This window comes from Vicugna pacos, chromosome 11 (assembly GCF_048564905.1).
Source record: "Vicugna pacos chromosome 11, VicPac4, whole genome shotgun sequence".
NCBI lineage: Eukaryota > Metazoa > Chordata > Mammalia > Artiodactyla > Camelidae > Vicugna > Vicugna pacos.
The window spans coordinates 31380474-31406534 of NC_132997.1; the positions used below are offsets into that span (position 1 = coordinate 31380474).

Consider the following 26061-nt stretch of genomic DNA (forward strand, 5'->3'; position numbering starts at 1 on the left):
ATAGGAAGAGCAGAGCCTATTCAGAGAGGTGGGTGACAGGTATAAAAACTCTAGGCTAGGCAAGTGCCCTCGTGCAAGCTTGAAGAATTTGAAGCCTGCCTGCCTCAGGAATTGATGATTTGTTACATAAGCGTGCTGTGTGGGTGCCCGCCCATACGTACGTACCTGGAAGTTTAAGAAGCCTCGGGTCACGCTGTGCTCAGAGAGCCTGTTTTCTTTCTCCAGTTATGTCTGAAATACTTCAGGAGCTCTGTCTTAAGACTTTCCTTCCTTTGCAGTGTCAGCCTTTTGTGCCTGTAACATTTTAATTTAGGCCAAATGTTTTTTTTTTAACAAAGACAGAATCCATTTATTTGGTATGTATTGTGTCAAGCCAAGTGATGTATGCAGAAAACATTAGAAGTGTGTGGAGTTCTGTCAATTATGTTAAAGCACTGGCTTCGAATCACTCTTTGAAAGAAAATGTATATCACTGCTGGAAACATGTATTACACACTGTGGTCATTTTCATTAGGCCACACGATTTTAAAGACATATATTCTTAGGCAATTTTAAGACCTTGCAAAGTCAAAGTTTTGTCTCTTTGTTTTGCCGACACCTGGTGTTGCTTTCTCAACAGTACTATTACTCAGTGAGAATCTTCCCTGGACAAGACCCCGCTAACGTCTGGGTGGGCTGGATTACGTCAGATTTCCATCAGTACGATACCGCCTTTGACCTGGACAGAGTTCGCACAGTGACCGTGACTCTAGGAGATGAAAAAGGAAAGGTGCACGAAAGGTTGGTTTTCCTCAGTGTTTTACAGAAACGACATCTGACAAAAATGTCGATAAACCTAGGCTTTTTTTTTTTCCTCTTGGACTTCATGTCCAAGATAATACTCTGTCTATAGGAACAGTGTAATCAAACCATTAATGTTGGTGTCTTTTTCTGTTATTCATACAAGCCGGTAAAGAATCTGAATGTGTTAAAAGTGAAAACCTCTCGAAGTAAGAGCAGTGCATGTTTTGGGAGTGGTAACCGTGTGTCCCTGCAGGTGACACTGCACAACCAGTGACGTGGGCCACCGCCACTTAGCCTTTGGGGATTGCAGATGGGGTGAGTGTGAGGTGTTCAGCCCGTGGCCCGATGTGCATCCGGGGCTCTGGTTTTGTGCTGGGAAGAAAGCGGTGAAGGCAGTATGGGCTGGTGGTTCAGGCCAGGTGGACCAAGGGGCAGTGGGTTCTTTCCTCAGCTTTGCCATTGACTCGCTGTGTGGCTTAGGGTAAGTCACTTCCACTTTCTGTGCCATCCTTTTTTTATTTTGTAAAACAAACCAAATTCAAAGCCAACCTTCAAAACAGAAATGAAGGCCATCTTCCTTGCAGAACAAGAGAAGACCTGGCCTCCTACATCAGCCTTTGTGCCCGTGCACCCTCTCTGATCTGCTGGGACAGGTCTCACAGGACGAGCCCCCCTAGGCTTGCTTTTCTTTTGTTCCTGCACCATCACTCTTGGTGACCGGAAGCTCGGTCTCCTCCTGCCTTCAGACTTTGACACCTGAACCGCCGTGAACTTGAGATGGTGGCAGTGTTAGGAGGTAACTCAGTCTAGGGCTGGATATCTGACTCATGGTTTTGGTGCAGGAAATACAGGATGGGGGAGGTCGCTGAGGCTCCTGTAAGTGGTGTGTGGAAACACATCCAACATGTGATGATACGGAAACTGACTCTACCTCAGCCTTCTTGCTCTTTTCCTCCTGTTTTCTTGGATTTGACTTTTTTGCCAGCCTTGTGAGTACGTGCGCTGGGTGGTGGCAGAGAAGGAGTAGCAGGCCAAACTCAGGTCACGTCAGCTTGCTGCCGTCTCTGGTGAGGGTGAAACCGAGGTGGGGCTCGGTGCTAATATCGCGGATTTTGTGCACATCCTGATGAAGTCTGTCTTTCATAACAGATCGCCAGGAATTCTCCATAAAGGGGCATCACGTTAGCCAGACTTCCCCAGTGCTGAGTGGCTCGTGTGGAATTTGACTGAGGACTCTGACAGTGTCGGGAATGAATGCTGCTCATCTCAGAACGAGTGGTTCAGGGAAAAAACCTATGAGAAAGAAAATTACCAATTTGGATAATTATTAAATAGTTAAGCTTGTCAGAACCTCAAAAAAAGGTCCAGTGTGGTCTGAGTTTTTGGAGGGAGGGTGCAGGTCAGTTCTTCCTCGGTCCCAGCCTGTGGGCCTGTCCTGCCCCGGGTGGAGCTGAGAGGCTCAGGAGACCTGATTCGGAAAGCCCCCTGGCATCAGTGGAGTTTTGCTCAAGAATCGCAGACCTGGGCCCGCTGGGCACCTCCCCCACGCTGGCAGGAGCTTGTTGCCTGCACAGCACACCTTAGGTTTAGTTGCAGGATGCACATGCTTTCCGGTAGATCCCTGGTCGTACAAAGAGAAACGTGATTTTTTGTTTTTGGTTTTTTCCTGAAATTCAGCATCAAACGCAGCAACTGCTACATGGTGTGTGCGGGCGAGAGCATGAGCCCGGGGCAGGGGCGCAACAGTAACGGCCTGGAGATCGGCTGCGTGGTGGACGCGGCCAGCGGGCTGCTCACCTTCACCGCCAACGGCAAGGAGCTGAGCACCTACTACCAGGTACGCGCTGGCGCGCCCCGCCGGGCAGCAGCGCACTGCTGTGAGCGCGACGGGGGAGGCGGACAATAGAAGGAGAGGAAAACAAATGAGTTCGTGATGGAGTTTTACTTCTGTTCAAATAATAACAGCACCAGCCCCTCAGAGCCAACAGTCACGCCTCCAGAGGTGCTTGCGGGGTAACGGAAGGGGCCGCTCCCAGTAACAGCCGAGAGGGGGTCTCTCTGTGACAGAGAGGAAGTCTTCTGAGAAGTGTTCTCTGGGTGCTGTGGAGAAGAGACAGCTGCTTTGTGTTCCTGCTGTACTAATATTATTAAATTCGCTTGTTTATTTAAGGTGGAGCCAAGTACAAAATTATTTCCTGCCGTTTTTGCACAAGCTACAAGTCCTCATGTCTTTCAGTTTGAGTTGGGAAGAATAAAGGTAAGAGAGACTCATTCCTGGTATCACATTTGGGTTGTTATCTGTTAGAAAATAGCACGCACTTCTTCGATGAATTCAGCATTTCATTAGTACTGATATTAATCACATAAATGATTCTTTAAGAGGAAAGTTGCCATGTTTGAAAATTCAGTACTCTTTCAGGTCACTAGGGTAACAAAATTAATTAAAAGGGTCTCATTGGTCATCATAAATGTTATTCAATAAAACTAGGCTTAGACAGAACAAAAATGCCAAATTTCACACAGCTGAGAGACCACTGGACTCACAGGCGAGCTGGAAGTGATCGTCAAGGGCTGAGACTGCTGTGTGGTGGTGGGCGCTGCCGGGGTGGCACCACTGACACTCCGGGAACAGAAGTGAGGGAGCAGCTAGGCAGGATGGGATGGTCAGGAGAGCTGAAACAGGGGTGACGTTCAGGTTGATTCTTAAACGAGCAAATCTCAGGGTGCCTTTGGCAGAAGAGGACATTCCAGGCAGAGGGCGAGAGAGAGTGCCCGCACACAGGGGAGAGGGTGCTGAGGGTGAGGGAGCTCAGTGTCGTGTGGCACGGGAAGCCCTCTGGGCTTGGCTGGAGGTTCATGGGGCGGAGGGCGGACCACGGCCGAGCTGGAGAGGCTTTAAAGATACTGACTCCATAGACGGTGCTGATCTGCTGAAAATTTGAAGTAGGAGATTGAGAATAAGCAAACCTGTTTGGGAAGAATATGTTAGTCGTGATGTGGAGAAATACCTGCTCTTGCAAGAATGAGAGCAGCAGTAATAATCAGGTGCCAACAATTTGACACTGTCTCCAGGGGAGAAGATGGGGAGATTGGTGGCAGTTGTAACAGACAGAGTGGTGAGTGAGGAGATGCTTTAGGGAGAAATTAACAGAACTTGTCAGTGAATTGGGTTAATAGGATTTGTTGATGAATTGGATTCATTGCTCACGGAGAAGAGTCAAGGATTCATTTAAATATTATTAGTTTGGCCAGTGAAGGGAGACTAACATCAGTGAGCAGAAGAGCTGGTTGAAATTCAGGAAAAGGAGTTGAACTGAAATTTGCGATTTTGAACACTGAGCCACCGGGCACAACTCAGGGTGCATATTGGGGACCCTGGACTTGTTCCTTACACCGCATGAGCTCGTTTCTACCTGTGTACAGTGAGATTCTGGCAGCCACAGGAAAGCCAGTGTGATACAGACTAAAGGCACCCATGACTTAAGAAGGAGGGCCTTAGTGACCTTGCCAGAAAAACACCAGCACAATGGTGGAGAAGCCAGATTATTCAGTTCCTATTAGTATTCAAGATGGAAAGTGAGAGAAAGGAGGCAGCAAGGTTGGCAACTTAAAAAAAAATGAAAATTTGACAGAAAAAGTGGTAGCTTCTCCGAACCCAAACTCTAACACTGGTCTATTTGACTTTTCCGTTTGGGTGTCTTATTGCAAACTGGGTATGTCCAAAACTGGACTGCTGACCACCCCTCCCCACTCCTCCTGACCTGCTGGATCCCGTCTCCCGGCATCTTCCCTAGTCCTCAGACCCAAAGCCTTGCAGTCATCCTTGGTGACTCCTTTACATCCCGCACCCCAGTTCCCTCCCCAGCAAATCCTCCACCTTTGACCTGCCTCCCCACCATCTGGCAGGTCAGACCCACCAGGAGCCTCTGATTGGTCCTCACCCATCTGCTTATCAGAGAACAATCAGAGTGGCCATCATTGTTTCAGAATATAACTCAGATTGTGTCCTTTCACTGCTCGAAACCATGTTTCCCTGGGAAGAAGAATCAGAGGTCTCTGAATGGTTCTCAGGTTCTGAACGACGGGGCATCTTGTTCCCCCCTGGCTTCACCTCATCCTGCCCCACCTCCACTGTGGCACAGCCACACTGGCCTCCAGCTCTTTCTCAGACTCGCAGGCAGGCTCCTTCCTTGGGTTCACTGCATGGACAGTCCCCCTGCATGGAAACTTCTTCCCCCGCATATCCACATGGTTCTTCCCCTTTGGGTCTTTCTTTAGATGTCATCTGCTCAGTGACACCCATTCTGAGCACCCTGGTTATTACTACTGTCCTGCATTCTGATTCCCCTATCCTGTTTTTTTGTTTTTTTCCCCTCCATGACCTCTTTTCTAATATGCCGTTTTATTTACTTACTGGTTTTTATTTTGTCTCCCAAAAAAAGGAATGGAAGCCACGTGAGGGTAGGGATTTTGTCTGTTTTGTTCACCGACATACTCTGAGTGTCTGGTACGGTGCCTACGGTTTTTTCCCCAGTAGAAGAGAGCAGGAAAATAGCTTGAGGACGAGGCAGTCTAAATCATGTGACAGAGAAGGTTCTAGAGAGGGAGAGACTGGCGGTCATGCAGGAAGAGGAGACAGTTGATTTTTTGGTCCAGGAGAGGCGGGCAGGGGTGGCATCTTGATCATAAATGAATGAATAAGCTTTGGCAGGCAGAGACTTCTCCTTCCCTGAGACCAGACGGAAGGAGTTAGATGGCTGAAGATACGTGTTGGAGGCAGAGGAAGGTGCAGGGGAAGGAGTGGTGTGCGTTAACCCTGATTGATTCTGCTTTCGCGTTTGATAGTCGGGATTATCCGCTTAGCTGTCTCTGGTGTACTGCTGGTTACTAAAACCCGGCAAACTGACGAGGAGTGGGTAGGTGGTGTAAGGATGAGGTGGGTGACAGGACAGACAGCGAGAGGGGGAGAAAGCCAAGAGGATGTCACCTCTCTTTTGGGAGGTCTGGCCCTGAAGGCAGCTAAGACTTGCCGGTGTCCTTGAGGGCCCAGCTTGGTAGAGAAATAAGAAGGGCACATGGCCGTGCTCACTTGCTCTCACGTTCTCAGGGCACTGTCGGGTGTGTGGGCAGGAGACCGCCGCGGGTGTGCCTGCCCTAGCGTTTGTCTTCTCAGGAACCGTTCCACCCAGTTTCTCTTGTTTTTGTATGGACTCTGCCCCACGTGCAGTGTCTCTTACTTTCACCATCTCTTTCCTGTACAGAACTCTGGTGCTTGCTCTCTTAACCCCAAGGAGTGTTCTCAGTTAATTCTTTCTCCGCTTCTCCACCTCCTAGAACGTGATGCCTCTCTCAGCGGGACTGTTCAAGAGCGAGCACAAAAACCCGGTGCCGCAGTGCCCCCCGCGCCTCCACGTGCAGTTCCTGTCCCACGTCCTCTGGAGCAGGATGCCCAACCAGTTCTTGAAGGTCGACGTCTCTCGAATCAGCGAGCGCCAGGGCTGGCTGGTGCAGTGTGTGGAACCCTTGCAGTTCATGTCTCTTCACATCCCGGAGGAGAACAGGTCAGCCCGAGCATCCTTCCTGTCTGCTGGGGACCCTCCTCCTCAGACTGCTGCACAGGGGCCCCGGGCTGGTGCCGGGGAAGCACAGCTAGGTTTGAAACATGCCTGAGCTCTTGTGGCCGCAGAGACATTATACTGCACATTCCACATTTAAACCTGTATCTTAGCCACTTCGTCACTGAAGCAAATTACACTGCAGTTGCAAAGGGGATCTGATGTTTTGTTTCTTTCCTGACTTTTGTTTTACTCATGAGGACAACAGCAAGTAAAAATTCCGGTAAGTCCAACGGCAGTCTGACTTATGACTTAGCTGAGTAAGACAGCACCACAGGACTGTACCACAGCGGAGATGGAATCACACGAGTCAGTTAGTTCAGGCCCTCCTTTGACAGGTGTGAGGAGCTGAGACTAAGAATCGTTAATGAAAGAGCATTGTGCAAATACCATGAGGGCTTGGGAAACAAGTCTGTACGCATTCCAGGCAGTACGGTGATGATGTAAAGTATGAGAAATATCCAAAGGGAGCTTTGTCTGTGATTTTCAGTTTTTCTACGTGGTAGCCAATCAAGCTGCAAATATTTCATTTTAGCAGTTTCATTATCAGTAAGGGGTAAGTTCCTAAGTTTGGGACCAAGATTTCCCTCCCAAAATATCATGAGAAAGTTAAGTCACAAACTAAGTGAAAACACGGCATGAAAACAATGGAAAGACAAACATATGTGTTGTCCTTCTTATATTTTAAGTCTTTAATCTTAAAATTGTTGTAGGAGCTACACTCACTTTTATATATTTTGAAATGCTTGGCATTTTTCTTTTCTTTCAATTCCTTTAAAGTTTAACCTGTGTTTTGGAAAACAGTTAGTTCCTCAAAAAGTTAAATACCGAGTTACCGTACAACCCAGCAGTTCCACTCCTTGGTATATACCCAAGAGAAGTGAAGACCTGCCCACACAAAAACGTGTACGTGAACTTCATCACAGCATTATTCCCAGTAGCCAAAAAGGGAAACAGCTCAAATGCCCAGCAGCTGATTCAAGGCTAAATAAAATGTGGTAGATCCGCACCATATCGTTTGGCAATGAAAAGGAGTGGCGTCCTGGTACGGGCTGCAGCGTGGACGGAGCTCCAGAGCAAGAGCCTGCGGTGTCAGTAGTTACACTGCTGCCGCGCAGCACGGGGCTCCGTCTACATGAGAAGCCCCCAGTAGCAAGTCTGTAGACAGAGAAAGTAGAATCACATGTGCTTAGGGGGAGGCAAGGGCGTGGACCTGAGGGCTGACTGCTGGTGGGTACTACTGGGCTGTCCCTGGGGGATGAACATATTCCAACTTAGGCTGTGGAAGTGGTTGCACAGTTCCCTTAATATACTGAAACTATTGCATGATTTGTTCTAAATAGGTAAATGATGTAGTATGTGAATTATATCTCAATAAAGATGTTTCAAAACAAAAGAAAGCCAAAGAAAAATTAATCTGGCCAGGTGAATCTTTAGATAATTCCATTTTATGTAAATTTCACATGAGAAAAGTCTTCCTGGAGTTTTGCATCTGATGTTTTTTAAAAAAAAAATTACTCAGCAACCAAAAGAAACATTACATTTGGGGAGGAATTTTTCTTTGTGAGGGAAAATATTCCCTCTATTAAGCAGAGAATTTTAAGGCTGTGATTTAATACGTTGGCATGCTGTAGTCAGAAACCCAACATATGCTTGCCATGGTAATTTATCACTTATGTTACTTAGTGATGGAAGACGTAGAAGGTCACAGTGGTACCGACCAGTGTCCTTGGTCTCCTTAGTCAACAGAAACTAATAAGGGGCCAGAGAAGAAATTCGGGCAGGGCTTTGCTGAGACTCAGGCTGTAGCACAAGGGAGTGAAAACAAGAAACAGGTGCTCTTGCTCACTCCCTGAGCGGTGGGAGCTGGTCCCTAAATGGAGTGAGGGTGGGTCGGTGGGTGGGGCCAGAGGGGCGGCTTCGGTGGTCTGCTCACCCCCTTGGTGGTGCTGTTTGCAGGGATGATACGTGGTACTCCGCTTTTGCTCCCAGCACCTATAAGTGGCAGTTGGGTTTTTGGTCTTTTTGTATCTTGTTCATAATTCACCCCAAATAGGCATACACAGAGTTAATTTTATTTTATAGTTTCTTTGTGTTCTGTTGCTTGAGGAGGAGGCATTTGTGTCGATGCAAGCTCTGTAGCACCAGGTCCCAGGTCCAGTGTTTTAAAAGCACCAGTGGTTGGACATTTTCAACATAAAACTCTACGTGGAAGGAAGTTTACAAAACATCTAAAGATGATTTTTTTAGAAATAAATCTGTGCTATCCTTAAACATGTCATACAACTAATTTGAAAAAGTGTTTCCATAACTTTTTTTTTAGTGTTTTTGTTTTGTTATTTATTTAATGAAGTGTAGTTGATTTACAATGTTGTGTTAGTTTCTGGTGCACAGCAAAGTGATTCAGTTTCATATATATAGAGAGAGATCTATTCTTTTTCTGATTCTTTTCCATTGTAGCTTATTACAAGATACTGGGTATAGTCCCCTCTGCTGTACAGTAGGTCCTTGTTGATTATCTGTTTTATGTGTAGTAATGTTTGAGGTCGACCAGGCAAATAGATTTCTCCTCCGATTGAGGTTATTGTAAATATCGGTGCTACGTCTCCGTCCCCAGGTCTGTGGACATCCTGGAGTTGACCGAGCAGGAGGACCTGCTGAAGTTCCACTACCACACGCTCCGGCTGTACTCGGCGGTGTGTGCACTGGGGAACCACCGCGTGGCCCACGCCCTGTGCAGCCATGTGGATGAGCCGCAGCTGCTCTACGCCATCGAGAGCAAGTATATGCCCGGCCTGCTGCGCGCCGGCTACTACGACCTGCTGATTGACATCCACCTCAGCTCCTACGCCACCGCCAGGCTCATGATGAACAGCGAGTTCATCGTCCCCATGACGGAGGAGACCAAGAGCATCACGCTGTTCCCGGACGAGAACAAGAAGCACGGCCTCCCGGGCATTGGCCTCAGCACCTCGCTCAGGCCGCGGATGCAGGTGTCCTCCCCCAGCTTCGTGAGCATCAGTCACGAGAGCTACCAGTACAGCCCCGAGTTCCCGCTGGACGTCCTCAAGGCCAAGACCATCCAGATGCTGACAGAGGCAGTGCGAGAGGGCAGCCTACACGCCCGGGACCCCGTAGGGGGCACCACCGAGTTCCTCCTCGTGCCCCTCATCAAGCTCTTCTACACCCTGCTCATCATGGGTGTCTTCCACAGCCGGGACCTCAAGCACGTCCTGCAGCTCATCGAGCCCAGCGTGTTCAAGGAAGCTGCTGCCCCTGACGAGGAGAGCGAGGTGCTGGAGGGGGAGCCCTGCACCGAAGACCCCAAGCCCGACGGAGCCACGGAGGAAGAAGCCAAAGGGGGTAAGAGGCCCAAGGAAGGTCTGCTCCAAATGAAACTGCCCGAGCCAGTTAAATTGCAGGTAATCAGACAAAAAGCTTGCAGTGAATTTCAGAACCTGTTAACATGGGCCTTGCTCTCTTTCTCTGTGTATGTGTGTCTCCGCTCCTGTGTGAGGGTCGCTCTTCATAAAATTAACTAAGCTCCTGTTGGGCTTGGGGGCCCTCCAGTTTTCTTGCATGGGAATGGAATTAATGAATTTTCCAATTGAGTCAATTGGCTGTCGTGCATGAAAGATACATTTCATACTTTTGTCAAGGTGGTTTCCTTGGTCGAGCATGTCTGCCTGTCCTGCACCTGTGCAGGTGTGTGTGGCGCTGTTCGTTTCTGTGTGTGTGTGTGTGTCTGTCTGTCTGGAAGGAGCACAGGAGATGGGTTTTGTCCTGCCAGCTGTCCTCCTCCGCCCTCCTGTTCCCCGGCAATTTCCTGGTGTCTCCCCGTCTTTCTGAGGCTGCATGCCACCCACGTTTTGCTGGGACGCTTGAAATGCAAGGCTTTCCCCGCCTCTCTCCCCTCCGCCCCCTCCCACCTCAGGACCCCTGCTCCCACAGCAGGGCTGTACTGGCTGCGCCCGTTCCTGAGGGAGCGGGGACTCGGCCCCGAGGCCTCTGTTGTTCATCAGCATCACTTCGACGCTCGCGTCTCTGACGCCTATTTTCCTCTTCATTCCTCCGGCAGCCTCGGTTGAGGGCTTCCTCTGACCAGGCACTGGGTGCCAGCTGAAAGCAGCTCACCGCCTCACGGAAACAGACACTTATTTATATATTTATAGTAAAATATCTTCTTGCTAATCGCGTTAAATGCACTGAAGGCAAATAATGCGTTTCTAGAAGAGAGAAAATCTCACCTGGAATACAGTTAGGGGTCCAAGCTGGAGACCTGCAAGCCGAGGTCTGGCGGCTGAGCGTAGCTCTGCACCCGTGGAGAGGAGGGAGGGGTGTCCCAGGACCTTTCCGCACATCAGCTGGAGGGGCGGGGTGGAAGACGGGCAGAAGGCACTTCTTACAGAGTCTGGGTCTTTGCTAAAACCAGCCATACGACGAATTTTGAATTTTATTCTCAGTTCAGTTAAAACCATGGAGGAATTTTAGCAGGATGATTTTGTTCTAAGATCTCAGTGTAGCTGCTGCGAGGAAGATGGCTTAGGGAAGGATGACGGGGTGGTCCAGAGCCCCCGTGGTCGGGAGATTGTCACCTGGTCCCCCTGAGGGGCCGCTGCATACACTGGGGTGGGACAGAACAGGTGGAGGAAGGCGTGCACCCTGGGCTCCCTTGGAGCCGGCGCCCACAGAAATGGCAATGTTGTGGGTGGTGACATCCTGGCTTTTGAAGTCCTCCTAAACACTGCTGTGTATTGATAGCACCATTGGTATAAAGGGTACTTAAACGTTTTCCTAACTTAGGCAGAACCTTCTCTGGAAGGCATGTTTCTACCGATGCACTGTATCTTAAAAATCCTTTTGGCTTCTGGTAAGACAATACCCAGCTAACCATTTAATGAGTAAGCAGGAAAACCACTTAATCAACTTACTTGCAAAGTCTGGAGGTAGACAGTTCTGGAATTAATACAGTAGCTCAGGAGTGTCTTCAGGAACTCAGATCTTAGTGTCTTTCTGTGATATTCAGTTTATCGTTTTTATACTAAGCTATGTTACGTCATTCTTCCTCTAGTGATCATGTCACTAGCCATTTTGAAAAGAGGATGTTCTAGTCTGTTATTAATGATGAAAACTCTTTCGCAGAAGACCCCTTGCAGACTTCTCCTCCTCATCTCATTCTCTAAAGCGCCCGTAGCTGCAGAGGAGACTGGGACAGTAAGTGCTCATCAAAGGGACATCAGCGGGAACTTGCCGTTCTGGCTTAGACAGATGACGCTTCATTCCCTGGGACTGAGCACACTGCTGTCTTCATAAAGTCAGGGTTCTGTTAATAAAGGGGAAGAGTTGACAACTGAGCGTGTCTGCCACGAACTTGGATTTGATGCACATTCACTAGTTAAAGATTCAGAAATTAAATGTGATGCCTTTTTGTCTTTTTAGATGTGCCTCCTACTTCAGTACCTCTGTGACTGCCAGGTCCGGCACCGGATAGAAGCCATTGTGGCCTTTTCTGATGACTTTGTAGCCAAGCTCCAGGACAACCAGCGGTTCCGCTATAACGAGGTCATGCAAGCCTTAAACATGTCGGCTGCCCTCACAGCCAGGAAGACTAAGGAGTTCCGATCACCACCTCAAGAACAGGTACAGGAGCGAACTGAAAATCCTTTCTATTCACTTTGGGTTTCGGTCCATTCAGGTTCCAAACGTTGCAAAATTATAGCACAAGTTGCAAGTGTATTTTTTTCCTGGTCTCTTTAAGCTAGCTAAATAAGTTCGTTTAGCCAGTGTTTGTAGTTTTGCCAAAAGAATCCACTTGGTTGGTTTAAACAGACGAGCAACTTGTTAAGAGGTTTCGGGGTATTCTGGTCTCTGTGAGGAAACCAGTGGGCCAGATGCGGAGGTTCTTAAATAGGAATAATATCCCAGCACAGATGGGTCGTCTGTGCAGGCGCAGCACCGCCCACCTCGTGGAACCCTGACTCCTAGGACTCAGTGCTGGGTGCTTTTCCTTTTGTTCCTCTAGGAAGAACCCAGTGTCACTGCCAGCAGTCTTGCAGGAATAATTATCACCTGTTTGTGGTTCTTCTCTGATTGCTCGTCTCCAAACCCAGGTCTCCCTAGGGTGCGGCAAAACCAAAAGCGTATGCCTAAACCCAAGCATGAGCAAGTCCAGGACAGTGAGCTTTCTGGCACCTGCTCCGGGATGGGTCTCTTGTGGGGGGACCATCAAATGCAGCTGTGGTATCAGAGGTGTGACTGACAGAGCTCGTCTTCAGTATCTGACTGTGCCTTCCCTCCGTATCCAAGATGCCTCTGAATGAAAGCATTTAGGAACTAATTGCAGAATTTATTTTTTTCTCACCAGAGTGTAATTGCTTTGAGGGAAGGGACATGGAATTTTGTTTACTGATACAAACATTTATTGAGCAGAGAGTAAGTCCAGCCTCTCCCAGGTGAACTCCATTTGTTAAACTGCCCTTGGGAGACTTCTGCTTCTGGAAAGGTGGAGTACATGGGCCTTTCCTGTTGTTCCTTCTAAGTCCACCTGTAACCCGGGACATTACATAAAAGACAACAGCAGAAGACTGAAAGATAGAGAGAAGACAGACCGGCTGCGGGACTCAGCACCCGAAGGATGACGCGGTGGTGTCCCTGGGTTTTCCTTTTGCCTCATCTGTCGCAGACTTGGAGCTAACAAAGCCGGCAACCCAGAAACGCCAGAAATGCCAATGGGCATAGACAAGAAAAGCTCTCCAAGCGCCTTCTCCGTCCAGCCAAAGGAGGGGAAGAGCTGTCTGTTTTTCTAGCAAGACAAAACTTTTAGGTACTGACCATAGGACTCCAACCAACACCACAGTAACCCTGTGTCCTGCTCCCTTCTCAAACCAACAGACACTGAGTGGGGAGCTTTTAGACCTCTCCTCTGACCAGGCTGGGACTGGCGGGAGCTGGGGCTCTGTCCCCACTGGTGCGAATGAGGCCTACCGCCTCCAAAGTGTCAGTAGAGGCCAGGGTGGGGGGTAAGTACCAAGGCACTCTTACCCTTCCCAATCAGGGCTGTATTTGAGTTCACGTCCTGTGGGGAACTGGATCTCCCAGCTTCTCCCAGCAGGAACAAGGTCTTCTCTCTCCTCCACAGACACCAGGTGGAGAAATGGACTTCCACTCCACCTGGCGGTAAGGAGGCCCCCGAGCCCCTCTCTGGCTTGGTGGTGTCAGAAGAAGCCAGAAGTTTAAATAAGAACCAAAGTCTCATAACATAATATCAAGAATGTCCAGGTAACCAAAAGATGCCAACTCTGAGATGACAAAAAAAGACAGAGAGAGAGAGAGTTGCAGCAAAACAAAACTATCTATCTGTCTATGACATAAAGAAGAACCAGATGGAGATTTTAGAACTGAAAATACGGTATTCGGAATAAAAACCTCCCATGGATGGATTTAACAGCAGAATGGTGGGGACAGAGAAGAGAATCACAGAAATGAAGAAAGAACAGTAGAAATTACCCAGCCTGAAAAACAGAAAACAGAGTGAAACAAAAAGTGCCTCAGGGACCAGTGCAAATACAGCAAAAGAGCTAACATTCGTGGCCTTGGATTTCCAGAGGGATAGGAGAGGGAGTGAACTGAAAAAATAATGGTTGAAAACCTTTGAATTTTGACAAAAGATGTAAAGAAAGAAATTCTAAAAACTGAGTAAACCCTGAACAGGATACCCTCAAAATCTAAATCAAGACGTATCACAGTCAAACTTGTGAAACCTAAAGATACAGAAAGAAGTCTTGAAATCACTGAGACAGAAATGACACCCATGCAGGAAAGACAACGTGAGTGACAAGGGTTCTCCTCAGAAAGACGGAAGCCAGAAGGAGGCGGCACAGCGCCCTTCAGGTGCTGAAGGGAAGGCCCTGTCCAGCCTGCATTCCACATGCAGTGAAAATGCCCTTCACGAATGACGGGGACACCAGCACTTTCTCAAATGAAGGGAAGCTACCAGAATTTGATCACTCCGAAAGAATGCCTGAAGGAAGTTCTTTAAATAGAAAGAAAATGACAAAAGAAGAACATTCTGAAAATCACAAAGGAAGAAAGGACAACACAAAGTATAAAATACGACTGTACGTAATGCAATTTCCTTCTCCTCTTGAGTTTTCTAAATTCTGTTTGGTGAATAAAGCAAAAATAGTAACTGTCTGATGTGTTCTAAATGTATGCATAGCAAATATGTAAGGCAACTGTGTTTTAAATGGAGAATAAGGGACATAAAGGAAGCTACTGTTTCTATACTTCATTTAAACTGGTAAAATGTTGATACCAGTAGACTGAGATGAAAATTAAGTATATGTAATATCCAGGGCAACCGCTGAAACAGCTGTGCAAAGAGGTCCACTGAAAATACCATGGATAATTCAAAATGGAATCCTAAAAACAGTTCAAGGAACTCACAGTGCATTGTGAAAAATAAATCAGAGAGAACAAACAGAAAACAAGTAAAATGGTAGACTTAAATCATAGCGTTAAACAGTAAATTCATGAAGGTAAATAATCCAGATACATCAAGTAAAAGACAGAGATTGACAGGGTGAGTTTTAAAAACTTGGCCTAACTATATGCTCTCTATAGGAAACTCACTTAAAAATGTAATGCTGTAGATACGTTGAAAGTAGAAGGATGATAAAAGATGTGTCATGAAAAATTAATCAAAAGAAAGTAAGAGTGACTGTATCAGAGCAAAGAAAATTGTCAGACAGACAGGAACATTACACAGGGGTACAAGGTGAATCCACCAAAGAGACAAATGTGGATGTGCCAGACGAGAGAGCTGCAAGCATGTGAGCTCAACACAGACAGAACCGAAAGGAGAAACAGACGAACGCACAGTCGTAGTCGGAGGCTTCAACACCCCTCTCTCAATATTTGAAAGAAAAGCTGGACAGGATCAGCACGCATGTAGGAGAACACAGAACTATCATCAGCAAGCAGAATCTTCGGATGTTTGTGGGACACGCCTCCCAGTAACAGGACACACACTTTTTCCAAGTGCCCGTGGAACATGTACAAAGATGAACTATATCCTGAGTCATAAAACAACCTCAACAAATGTAAAAGGATTGAGTTTTTTCATACATAATGTTTTTTCTGACCGCAGTGGAGTCAGATTAGAAATCAGTAACAGAAAGATAACAGGAAAATCTCCAAGTACTTGGAGACCAAGTAGTATACGTCTGTGTTATACATCGTTCCAGGAGGGGTCGCAAGAGAAATTGAAAATATGCTGAATTGAAAGAAAGTGAAAATATCACATACCAGAATTTGTGGAAACAGCCAAAGCTGTGTGAGAGGGAAATTTATTGCATTGAATACTTATGTTTAAAAAGAGAACGAGACTCCAAGCGATGATCTGAGCTGCCGTCACAAGGATTTAGAAAAGGAGCAAAATAAACCCAAAAAAGGAGAAGGAAACCAGTAGTGAAAAAATCAGTGACTCCAAAAGCTGGTTGTTTACAAATACTGGTAAAATCAACAAAACTCTAAAGAGACTGACAAAGGAAAAAGGAGAGAAGACACAAATTACCAAATCAGGAATAAAACAAGCTACACTGCAGATCCTGCAGTTGTCAAAAGGATCATAAGGGACTGCATTTGTGTTTACTGCATGATTCTGTTTGTATAATGGTCTTGAAATGCCAGTAATACAGAAACAGAACAGATTAGTGGCTGACAGGAGTTAGGGGTGAAGGGCAGGCAAGAGGGAAGTGGCTGTGGTTGTAAAAGGGTAGCAGGAGGGTCCTGGGTGCTGGAGTCGTTCCCTGTTTTGACTGTGTCACTGTCCATACCCTGGCTGTGATTCTGTGCTGCTATTTTGCAAGGTGTCCCATTGGGGGAGACTGGGTAAAGGGTACACCCGAATCTCTTTGTGTTATTTCTTACAATAGAATATGAATCTACAGTTTTCTTAAAATACTAGTTTAACGAAGTTTCACATACAGTTCTCTAAAAAGAAAACTTAGAATTGTTTCTTAAAAGAAAATTACGGAACAGGCTTTTTCTTCATTCATAAACTTAGTATTATTGTATCTAAAACTGAAACATGTGGAAGAAAGTTTCTTGCAGTTTGTTTAATTGAACCATTAATGTTAGAAAAAGTATAGTTATCCATTATTTAGTCTTTAATTATGTTTGGTTTTTCTTCTTTGCTGTATCCTTCTAAAAAAATAGTTCTTTAAAATGTTCAATAAAGCATGGAAATTAGCTAAGGAAAAATGAAAATCTAGGAGAAGCATAATAAAATTTTAAAAATAACATTTAGATCTTGGTTGATTTAAGAAGGCTGAGTGTACAAAGATTTGACATGTTGTGGAATTGAGAACGAAGAAGCAAATAATGTGACTGTTTTTCAGCTAAGCTTGGAATGATTTGATTTATTTTGGGGTATTTGTTGGATTGAGGGATAATGATGTTTCATCCAATGGGCAACAGTCTCTGGACACTCAGAAAGAGATTCTGAACATCTTTGGTTTTTACGATCTTTTTTGCCGTTCCTGAATTCACTTTTCTTTTACCCTAGTTCTTCTTCTTTTGTTTTTCCAAACTTTCAGATCAATATGCTTCTCAATTTTAAGGATGACAAAAGCGAATGTCCATGTCCTGAAGAAATCCGAGACCAGCTCTTGGATTTTCATGAAGATTTGATGACGCATTGTGGTAAGGTCTTCTTGACTTACGACCCTTACTAAATGCATATTTTTAGTACACATACTGGTACAAAAGTGAGTGTATATGTAAACAAGTTCACAGATATACACGGTGCCTGTTGGGAGCTCATCTAAAAATATTTATTATGGCAAATGGTTAACTGACCCAATGTGGGAAGGCGTGAGGCTAGAGAGAGCAGAAAGGCATTAAGACAAAGCAGAAGATGACCAGGATCCTTTCTCTCTTTTCCTCCTTCTCTCAGTAGCAGGGGGAATGGGGACGTGTTACCAAGGGCTTTGGGAAGAGAGGGGAGTGTTAAGTTGATTTAGCCTAAAGAAATTTGATCACAGAACAGTTGTATGTAAACAGGTTGGACTGGCCTAGGAAATCCAGCCTGTGTCTTTTGAAATTAATTGATGCCCAGGGAACTCCTGTATTAAGTCATATGTCAGGAGCCCAAATCTGTTAAGGGAATTCTCCCCTCTTTTCAGTCTAAGAACTTTTAAAATGGAATTGATTGAGTGTTCTGAATGTGTGGCTCTTCCTCTCTTTACGCAGTGGTGTGGATAAGTCTGTGTTTCAGTGAAAGAAAACGAACCACCTGCTCCTTAAGTGGTGAATATGTATGGCACCAATGATACTATTTTTACTTTATTTTAATGAGTAGAAAAAGTATATTAATCCAGTTTACAAATGAGGGACCACTAAATGACTGCCAGGAAGTTGCACTACATGTATGTCTATACATAGATAGATATCATATGTATGTATGTGTATACATATGTATACACACATTAATATGTATTCTATAAATAAAAGGATACTCTAAAGTGGTAGAATTATTGCTTCAGACATAAAGACTTCTTTTAGGGTACCTAATTATACCTGTTCTCTCTGTCTCTCAACTTACTAAAGTACCACTGACGTTTTTGGAGGCAAGTGAGGAGGATAAAAGACCAGGGAGGTTTTAGGCAGGGCAGAACTGTAGGTTCAGACAGCACACAAAGCCAGAGAGGCCGGAGGGTCAGCCCCAGTAGCAGAACTGATTTTGACTCTTTAGAGTCTTTTCACCCTCTGCTTGGCTTTTATTTTGTACCACCTGCTGAGAGCCCTGATCCCACAAGGACAGGGGAAACAGAGAAAGAAGGAAAAGGCAGCAATGAGTGACTCTTGCCTGTGAGGCCAGGGGGCAAGATTGCTTCACTCAGCGTCATCTGCTGTTTTAGACATGGCGGCCTTGCTTTAAGCTGTGAATGGAAAACATTGCAAAACCCGAGAATTATTTCTCCTAAATATATTTCTCTCAATATTATTTTTCCTTCTTTTCTTTCCCTCTGTTTTCTTCAACTAGGAATTGAGTTGGATGAAGACGGGTCTCTGGATGGAAACAGTGATTTAACAATTAGAGGACGCCTGCTGTCCTTGGTGGAAAAGGTGACATACCTGAAGAAGAAGCAAGCCGAAAAGCCAGTTGAGAGTGCCGCCAAGAAGTCGTGTAAGCTATGAAGGGCACTGCCAAAGTGACCCGCCGCAGACAGCAGTTCATCATTTGAACGAGTATTGTACTAGATGAGCCAGTGAGAAAACTGAGTTTGCAGCTTCCAAGAATCAGACTCTTAGGGAGAGTCCTATAGCCACCAGAAGGAAACAGGGTCAGACTGTTTGTAGGAGCAGGCTGAGGGATGGCTGCATTGGAAGGGTGGACGGGCCCCGAGAGAACTAAAACTTTAGGTACTGGATCAGAGTCTGTCAAGAGAAAGCATGAAGCGAGTGACTGAGCCTTCATGTCTAAATGTTATGCTCTTGATTTTCAAATGTTCTTGCGATCAAGTTAAACCTTCTCTAAAGATTTAGATATTGTCTGTAACTATATTTTGGTTGTGGAACATTTTCTCAAGTCTTAAGCATTTCTGATTCATCTATGTCCTGTTTAACTGAAAGGTAACAGTTGATACTCTGAAACCAAATAAGCACACAGAGGCGCTAGGCCTCTCAGACAGCGCACTTCTCCAGAGGGGCCTCGAAGTAGGTCTGGAGGCCAGCTGACTTCCTGTCTCACTTCTGAGACTCTGTTCATTCAAGATGCAGTGTTGGTTTATTAACAGCTTTTAATGAAAGAAAAAAAAATAAACTCACAAACATTTTGTGGGTTTTTTCCCACTTACTTACAGTTACTTCTAAGCTAATTCTTCAGTATCACAACCAAATTTGAGTCAGATCTTCTCCACAACCAGAGTTCAAACTTTCTTGCGAATCACTTTTTACCATGATCAGGTTTATGATTTTGACCTATTGAAAATGACTACATGGCTTTGAGACATGTGGAAGTATATTGACATCTTATCTAAATTTTGTATTTGGTTAAAACTGGTAGTTTTTATTTTTCCTTTAATAATGTATAGATTAAAACAGGTTGAACAGCTCCTTTCGGAAATCAGCCAGTGTATTAGTGACAGGAATGAAGCCTCTGAGCCCGTCACCCCGTCACCCTGCTTAGCTGTGATAACTTTACCTTGTGTTTTATGAGGTTTGGAAGTTTTGTTGCTTTTAAGCGTACTGCAGTGTACACCGCGTGTCATGTTGCTAGCCATCGCCTGTGTCTGGGATAACTTTCCAGCTTAATACCGCTTCACAGTCAGATCCTTTTGAGGTCATTTAAGTGACAGTTATGGGTCCAAATTGAAGTAAAAATATAATTTCCTGAAGTCACTGCTACAGATGACTCAGATGAGGAGACAGTTGGATAAAGAGATGGCCCCTTGAGTGCCTATCCCGTGGCTGACCTTTATAAGGGTGAATTATGTCAGATCTCCTGGGACGAAAATAAGGGAACAAAGTAAGTAAAAGTAAAAGGAGCAGGACAGCTCGCCGATTGCCCTCTGGACTGCCAGCGGTAGTTTTGCAGAAGTGGCTACAATTTTGAAGCAGCCTAAATTCCTTAATTATAACAATCGTTTTTAGATAAAAGTTTGCTTATTTTTATCCTTGCACGTCTATAACTCATCTTCTTTTGACAAACAAAAGTTTAAATGAAGGTTTTTGTGTTTTTTTCCCAAAAATTACCCCTAGTCTTTTCAGTTCCAGTGCAAACATAGAGACCAGTTTGGAGGTCTGAGATGGGCATTCGAAATGCCCAACTGCTTTATCCTGTTATTTCCTTTTTAAAGAAGTGTCCGTGATTCCTTTGCAGCCACTCTGCAGCAGCTGATATCCGAGACCATGGTCCGCTGGGCCCAAGAGTCTGTCATTGAAGACCCTGAGCTGGTGAGGGCCATGTTTGTGCTGCTCCACCGACAGTATGACGGCATTGGGGGTCTGGTTCGTGCTCTGCCCAAGACCTACACTATCAACAGTGTTTCCGTCGAGGACACCATCAACCTGCTGGCATCTCTTGGTCAGATTCGCTCTCTGCTGAGCGTGAGAATGGGAAAAGAAGAAGAGAAGCTCATGATCCGTGGATTGGGGTAAGTTGTTTACCGGTTGCAACCACTGCCTTCTAAGTGTCTCCTCTCTGATGATTTGTCCCTGTGACAGTTAGGGGCGTTAGCACAGATACACGGTCTAGACTGTATGGTCATTCAATTAGGTTGTCGTTTTTCTAGAGATTATGCTTTAAAGCTAAATAGGAAAATGGCTCAATAACAAAACTTGACTGATACTACAGTTAGGTGCTAAGGTGGCTATGATTCACAGCAAATGTCTTAGATTTTGTTTTTTAAATTAATTTCTCAGTAATGTGCGATCACGTATAAAAATACAGATGAATAAAAACACATGAAAATTCATGGGGGGACAAACATTCACCAGCAGGAAATAATAAGGAAATTTGTCTGTATCTCCTGGGCCTTGAGAAGAGAATGGGGGAAAAAACAACTGTTCTGAGAGTTCAGCATCCGAGGCTGTGGTTCTAGGGGATTTCACAGCTAACATTTACGCCTCCTACATCGTCTAAGGATCCCCAATCTGAGAAATTAACATATCCTTTGGCCTGGAGGTATGCTTTCTCAACTCAAGTCACTGAATCCTTGCAGGAAAAACGAACATGCTACCCCAAGATCAGCCCACAGTCAACAATTGCAGAGCACGTAAGGAAACAATCCACCCTAGGCAAAGGTCTGCGGGTCCAATAAACAGTGGACTTAGAACACCTCCCCCAAGGATATAAACAGGATGCCAGAGGGAGAACATAAAGTTGCTGTACTTAAAGTGTTTAAAAATACAAAGGAATAAATCAAATCCCCAAAAATAAGACACGCAAAAAGTCCATTAGGATTTGAAAAATATCCAGATAGTAGTTCCAGAAATGAAAAATATAATCATTGACATTAAAAGCAGTGAATGCATTGGAGTATAGCTAGATAATGCTGAGGAGAGTAACAGACTGAAGCCCGGGTCTGAGGAAGTAGTGACGGGGCCCTGAGAGGGAAGGAGGTCGGGGGCCTGGTCGCCGGCCTGAGAAGGGCCAGCGGATGACGGAGTAGCTGACCTACAGAATGGGGGCTTTGAAGAGCAATTGGCTTGAGTTTTTCAGAACTGAAGAAAAACATGAATTCATAGATTCCTAAAAACAGTTTCATATCACCACTGGATATACTGTATTGAAACTGCATAAAACCAAGGATAAATAGAATGTTTTGAAAGCAGGTAGAGACAGAAGCCAGCATACTTGCAAAGAAGCAACATTAATTCTCAGCAGCAGAACTAGAGATCGTAACTCAGAGCTGTCACAGAGTTCTAACAGGAAATGCCCGTCAATTCCGAACATGTTACTCAGCTGAGATTTCAGTGAAATGAGCTTCTGCTTTATGTGGGTTTGAATATTGGAGTTTATATCCTGTATTCAAGAGTGAGGGCAAAGCGAAGATACTTCAGCATGTTAATTTACAGTGTCTCACAGAAAGACCTTCTAAAGGCTGTACATTCAGAAAAAGAAAATGGAATTCAAAAGAATGGGAGTGGTTAGTTTTAGTGAGTATATTACTGGTGCATATATGCGTGTACCTAAGCAATCATTAACCAGCTTTCACGATCGGGGGATATGAAAACATGAGGGAATTAATATACCAGAGAAATATTAAAGCTTAAATTAGGCTACATGATATTTGTAAGAAAAAAATACCTAAACATAAGGATGTAAAAATTTGAAATGTAGAATGTTGAAAAGTGATTTAAAGGAGAAATACTCAGCTCCCCCACAGAAGCTAATCTAGTTAAATAAATAACAGATAAAAGAGGAGACAATGAAGATAACATAGATAAAATAAAATACAAAGAAACCATAAAAAGGGTTGAAGAAACCCAGAGTCCAGAGTTGGTTCTTTGAAAAACAATTCAGTGTTTTCTTTGGCAAAAGAAAATCTGAGACGAAAAAAGCAAAGCATTTAAAGACTCAGATTGTGTGATATCGTTTATGCATATTTTAAATTCAGAACACAATACTACGTATTGTCCGTGGGCCTGTTATGTATTTGAAACCATACAAATAAGCTGGAAGGTTATATTCCAAGCATCATCGCAGTGATTGCACAGTAAAAACCAGCATGCTGACGGGACGGAGAGGGAGAGCAGAAAGCCTGCACAGACAGCAGCGCTCGCTTTGTGTCCTTCACTTAATTGTCTCGGCGTGAGCCTGGTTCTGGAATACCAGCTCTTAACTCTAACCCGAGGAGGGCTCTCATGAGGAGTGATCTTACTTAGTCAAACGAGAAAGGAAGGCTTCCGGGAGATGGGGAGCGCTTTCCTTCTTAAATGACCGTACAACAGTAATACATGCTGCTGACATCTAAACTGCACAGTGGGGGTGAAACTCAAGTGATTATGAAACAAGATCAGATGTTACTTTTTTGTGGTGTTAGAAATGTCCCCAAATGACACATTTAGTAAGTGACAACCTGCCTATGGTTGGTAGAATTATAAATCCACTTAACTGACCTAGAACTAAAGGCAAACGAGATTTTTCAATTAAATGCTTTCCAAAGTTAGGTCATGCAAAAGGATTTGCATTAACGGGAGAATAAATCTCATGATTACATCTGTGGTTTGAGAGTTGGAGGTCCTCTTGCTGAACATGCTGCTGTCTGACATGAACCAGAGGACGTCTTTCTTTACCTTCTCTGTCCTTGCATGAAGTAGATGAGACCTGTATTAGCCCTGGGCCCCCATGTCATTTTTCTGAGTTGTGCTACGTGAAAGCTCTCTTCATTACTACAGAACCAAACCGAACTAAATTAAAAGTGGAAAGTTAAAAATTTAAACTAAATTAAAACTAAAAAAAGAGAAGAAAAAATTATACAAGAATCACATTCCACTTTCTTGATATAGCTGGAGCAAGTAAAAGTTAGCATATGACTGAATGAATAGGTGAGTGACTCAAGGTAGTCAGATCCAAAGAGGAAGTCTCAGGTTTCTTGCAGGTTTTACATTATTGTTGTGCTATGGTTCTGCATGGTTTGCTAAAATAAAAATCCACAGAGCTCTTTATTTGCAATGACTGCTAAATATTAAGATCCTTATTTGGGGATGGGGGGTATAGCTTGGTGGTAGAGTGTGTGCTTGGCTTGCATGAGGTCCTGGGTTCAATCCTCAGTGCCTTCGTTAAGGGGGAAAAATTAAAACAATGATAAAACCACGACCAACTAAAAATCTTTTCTAAAAAAATCTTTAGGAGTACTTTTACATACATGTGATAATATGTAATGCAATAGTAATAATATAAAACACTCTGGGTATCATCTGCTGCTGTTTCTTAAAATTAAATGTTCAGTTTAATGCGTTGGATGACTTGTACCTGGACTTCATATGTATTCAATTCCTCTTGAAGAATATGTATCCTTTAAAAGCATTTCACCAGAATGATAACCTAAATGTAGCAGGAAATAACACTACTATTATTAAATATACAAATAATGACTATTGTACTAAAACAGCATATATGAAAAGCAGAGATACTGATACAACAATTATTTATATAGGAATTTTCATAAAAACATGGTATAACACTGCTTCATATTTCTATACAAAATAAGGTTGAACAAAATAAGGTAGAATTTTAATATCCATAAAATTAGGAATGATGTGTCCAAAACTCTATTTCATAAAAGTGAATGTTTACATATTTAGTGTATTTCTTACAATTGAAAAGAATAGACAACTTGTATACTATTTTTGGCTGTCAGTATTTCTGAGGAAAACTCAATTGTGCTTATTAACTTTTATGGCATAACTCTTGACTGCTCTTACTTTCCCATACATGCCAGTAATTATTTCCAGAAGATTCATCATGATCTCAGACAAATTCTTATTTAAATTTTCCTCTGGCTTCTGTGTCCCACTCATACCTGTGCTGTCCTTTCTAGGGATATCATGAATAATAAAGTATTCTACCAGCACCCTAATCTCATGAGGGCGCTTGGGATGCACGAGACAGTGATGGAGGTCATGGTGAACGTCCTTGGAGGTGGAGAGTCCAAGGTAAGGGAGGCCCTTCGACTCTTGGGATGCTGTTTATTGTAACTTTCTGGAGCAAATGCATTGCATGTTCTTAATGAGAATTTCTTAAATCCTCATAGGACTATGTTTTAAAGAACACCTTTTAAAAAAAAAACAAATAAAATCTTACAGATTGAGAGCTGGAAATGTTTCTGCAGTCATCCACCAGTATCCACAGGAGGCTGGGTGCAGATCTTCCTGCAGAAACTGAAATCCGAGGATGCTCAAGTCCCTTAGATAAAATGGCGGAGTATTTGCATATAACCTATGCACACCCTCCCATACACTTTAAATCGTCACTAGACCACCTATGATGCCTAATACAATGTGAATGCTCTGTAAACTGTTGCTGGCACATAGTGAATCCAGGTTTTGCTTTTTAAAAGTTTCTGCAATTGTTGTTTTTTTGTTGAATCTGCAGATGTGGCACCCACAGATACAGAGGACTGACTGTTTTTTTCTTTGATACTGATAACAGTTTTTCTTATGCCATGAAATTTGCTATCTCCTAAATTATTTATATTTAGCGGATGTTGAGAAACTTTTAAAGTTAATACTATGCTAATTTTGTAAAATTTTGAATTATAAATCCACTTCCATCATATTAGAAGTCCTTAACACAAACAATGCCCCTCAGATCTAAACACTCTCTTGTTTCAGACAACAGTTGGTTCTGCTAAATTCTTGATCCAGACCAAGATTTTAAGGAGATGCTCTATAGTATTTATTGTAAGAGTCTAAAGTGAATTTTTAAGTGATTAAAATTTAAAATAAAGTTCTTCAAGACCAGATGAATAGAGTAATATAACAAATAACTTCATGTAAAACAGTATAATTTCATGACTTCTTATTTTCAAAATGTTTCCCTTTCTTTGGGAAATTTTTAAATATATTTTTCAAAACAGAAATGAGTCCATATTTCTCATGTTCAGTTTACCAGTGAGACTTACAAAGATATTTATAAACTATTCTGTTTAAGAAGGACTTGGAGTCCTTGGGGATCGTCTGCGACATACTCGGATAAGATTTGGGTCTCAGGGAAGTTGTGTTTGGTGGGGCCACCAGGCAGACCTTCCGGTGAGGGTGTTCATCACAGGAGACAGGTCACGTGCCAGTCAGGGAAGATTCCTGCAGTCTTAACAACAACACTGACGAGAAGAACATCAGATTAGGTGGTTCCAAATAGTAAGCTGGGTATTTTTCACAAACTGTTTCACTGAACTCTCTCTCCTTTACCTGGAGTCAGTGCTATCCATCTTATTCCAAGTCTACAGAGCGTAGTCAGTGTGGCTGCGTCATTTCCCAAGGAAGCACAGTGGTAGTGCTAGTCAGGAGTGGTGTAGTGGTAGTGGTAGTCAGAAGCCACAATGGAGCCTGCCTCATTCCTAAACCAGGCTCATGCCCCATTGGGACCTGGGGCTGCAGATTAATTCCAGATCAACCCATCCATTGCAGCGAGGTTTCTAAAACAGTGCCAGGC

The 26061-nt window shown here is 44.2% G+C and overlaps 1 protein-coding gene across 1 annotated transcript in view; it reads left to right on the forward strand.

Annotated features, from left to right (window-relative positions):
• The window catches only part of RYR2 (ryanodine receptor 2), a 539007-nt gene that overhangs the window by 348643 nt on the left and 164303 nt on the right, over positions 1 to 26061 (forward strand). Inside the window, exons 33-42 of the mRNA XM_072971049.1 lie at positions 620 to 780; positions 2461 to 2620; positions 2954 to 3040; positions 6118 to 6344; positions 9016 to 9820; positions 11838 to 12038; positions 16997 to 17102; positions 18445 to 18588; positions 20284 to 20557; positions 24449 to 24563. Coding sequence (XP_072827150.1) covers positions 620 to 780; positions 2461 to 2620; positions 2954 to 3040; positions 6118 to 6344; positions 9016 to 9820; positions 11838 to 12038; positions 16997 to 17102; positions 18445 to 18588; positions 20284 to 20557; positions 24449 to 24563 — 2280 coding nt within the window. The remainder of the gene's footprint in view (positions 1 to 619; positions 781 to 2460; positions 2621 to 2953; positions 3041 to 6117; positions 6345 to 9015; positions 9821 to 11837; positions 12039 to 16996; positions 17103 to 18444; positions 18589 to 20283; positions 20558 to 24448; positions 24564 to 26061) is intronic.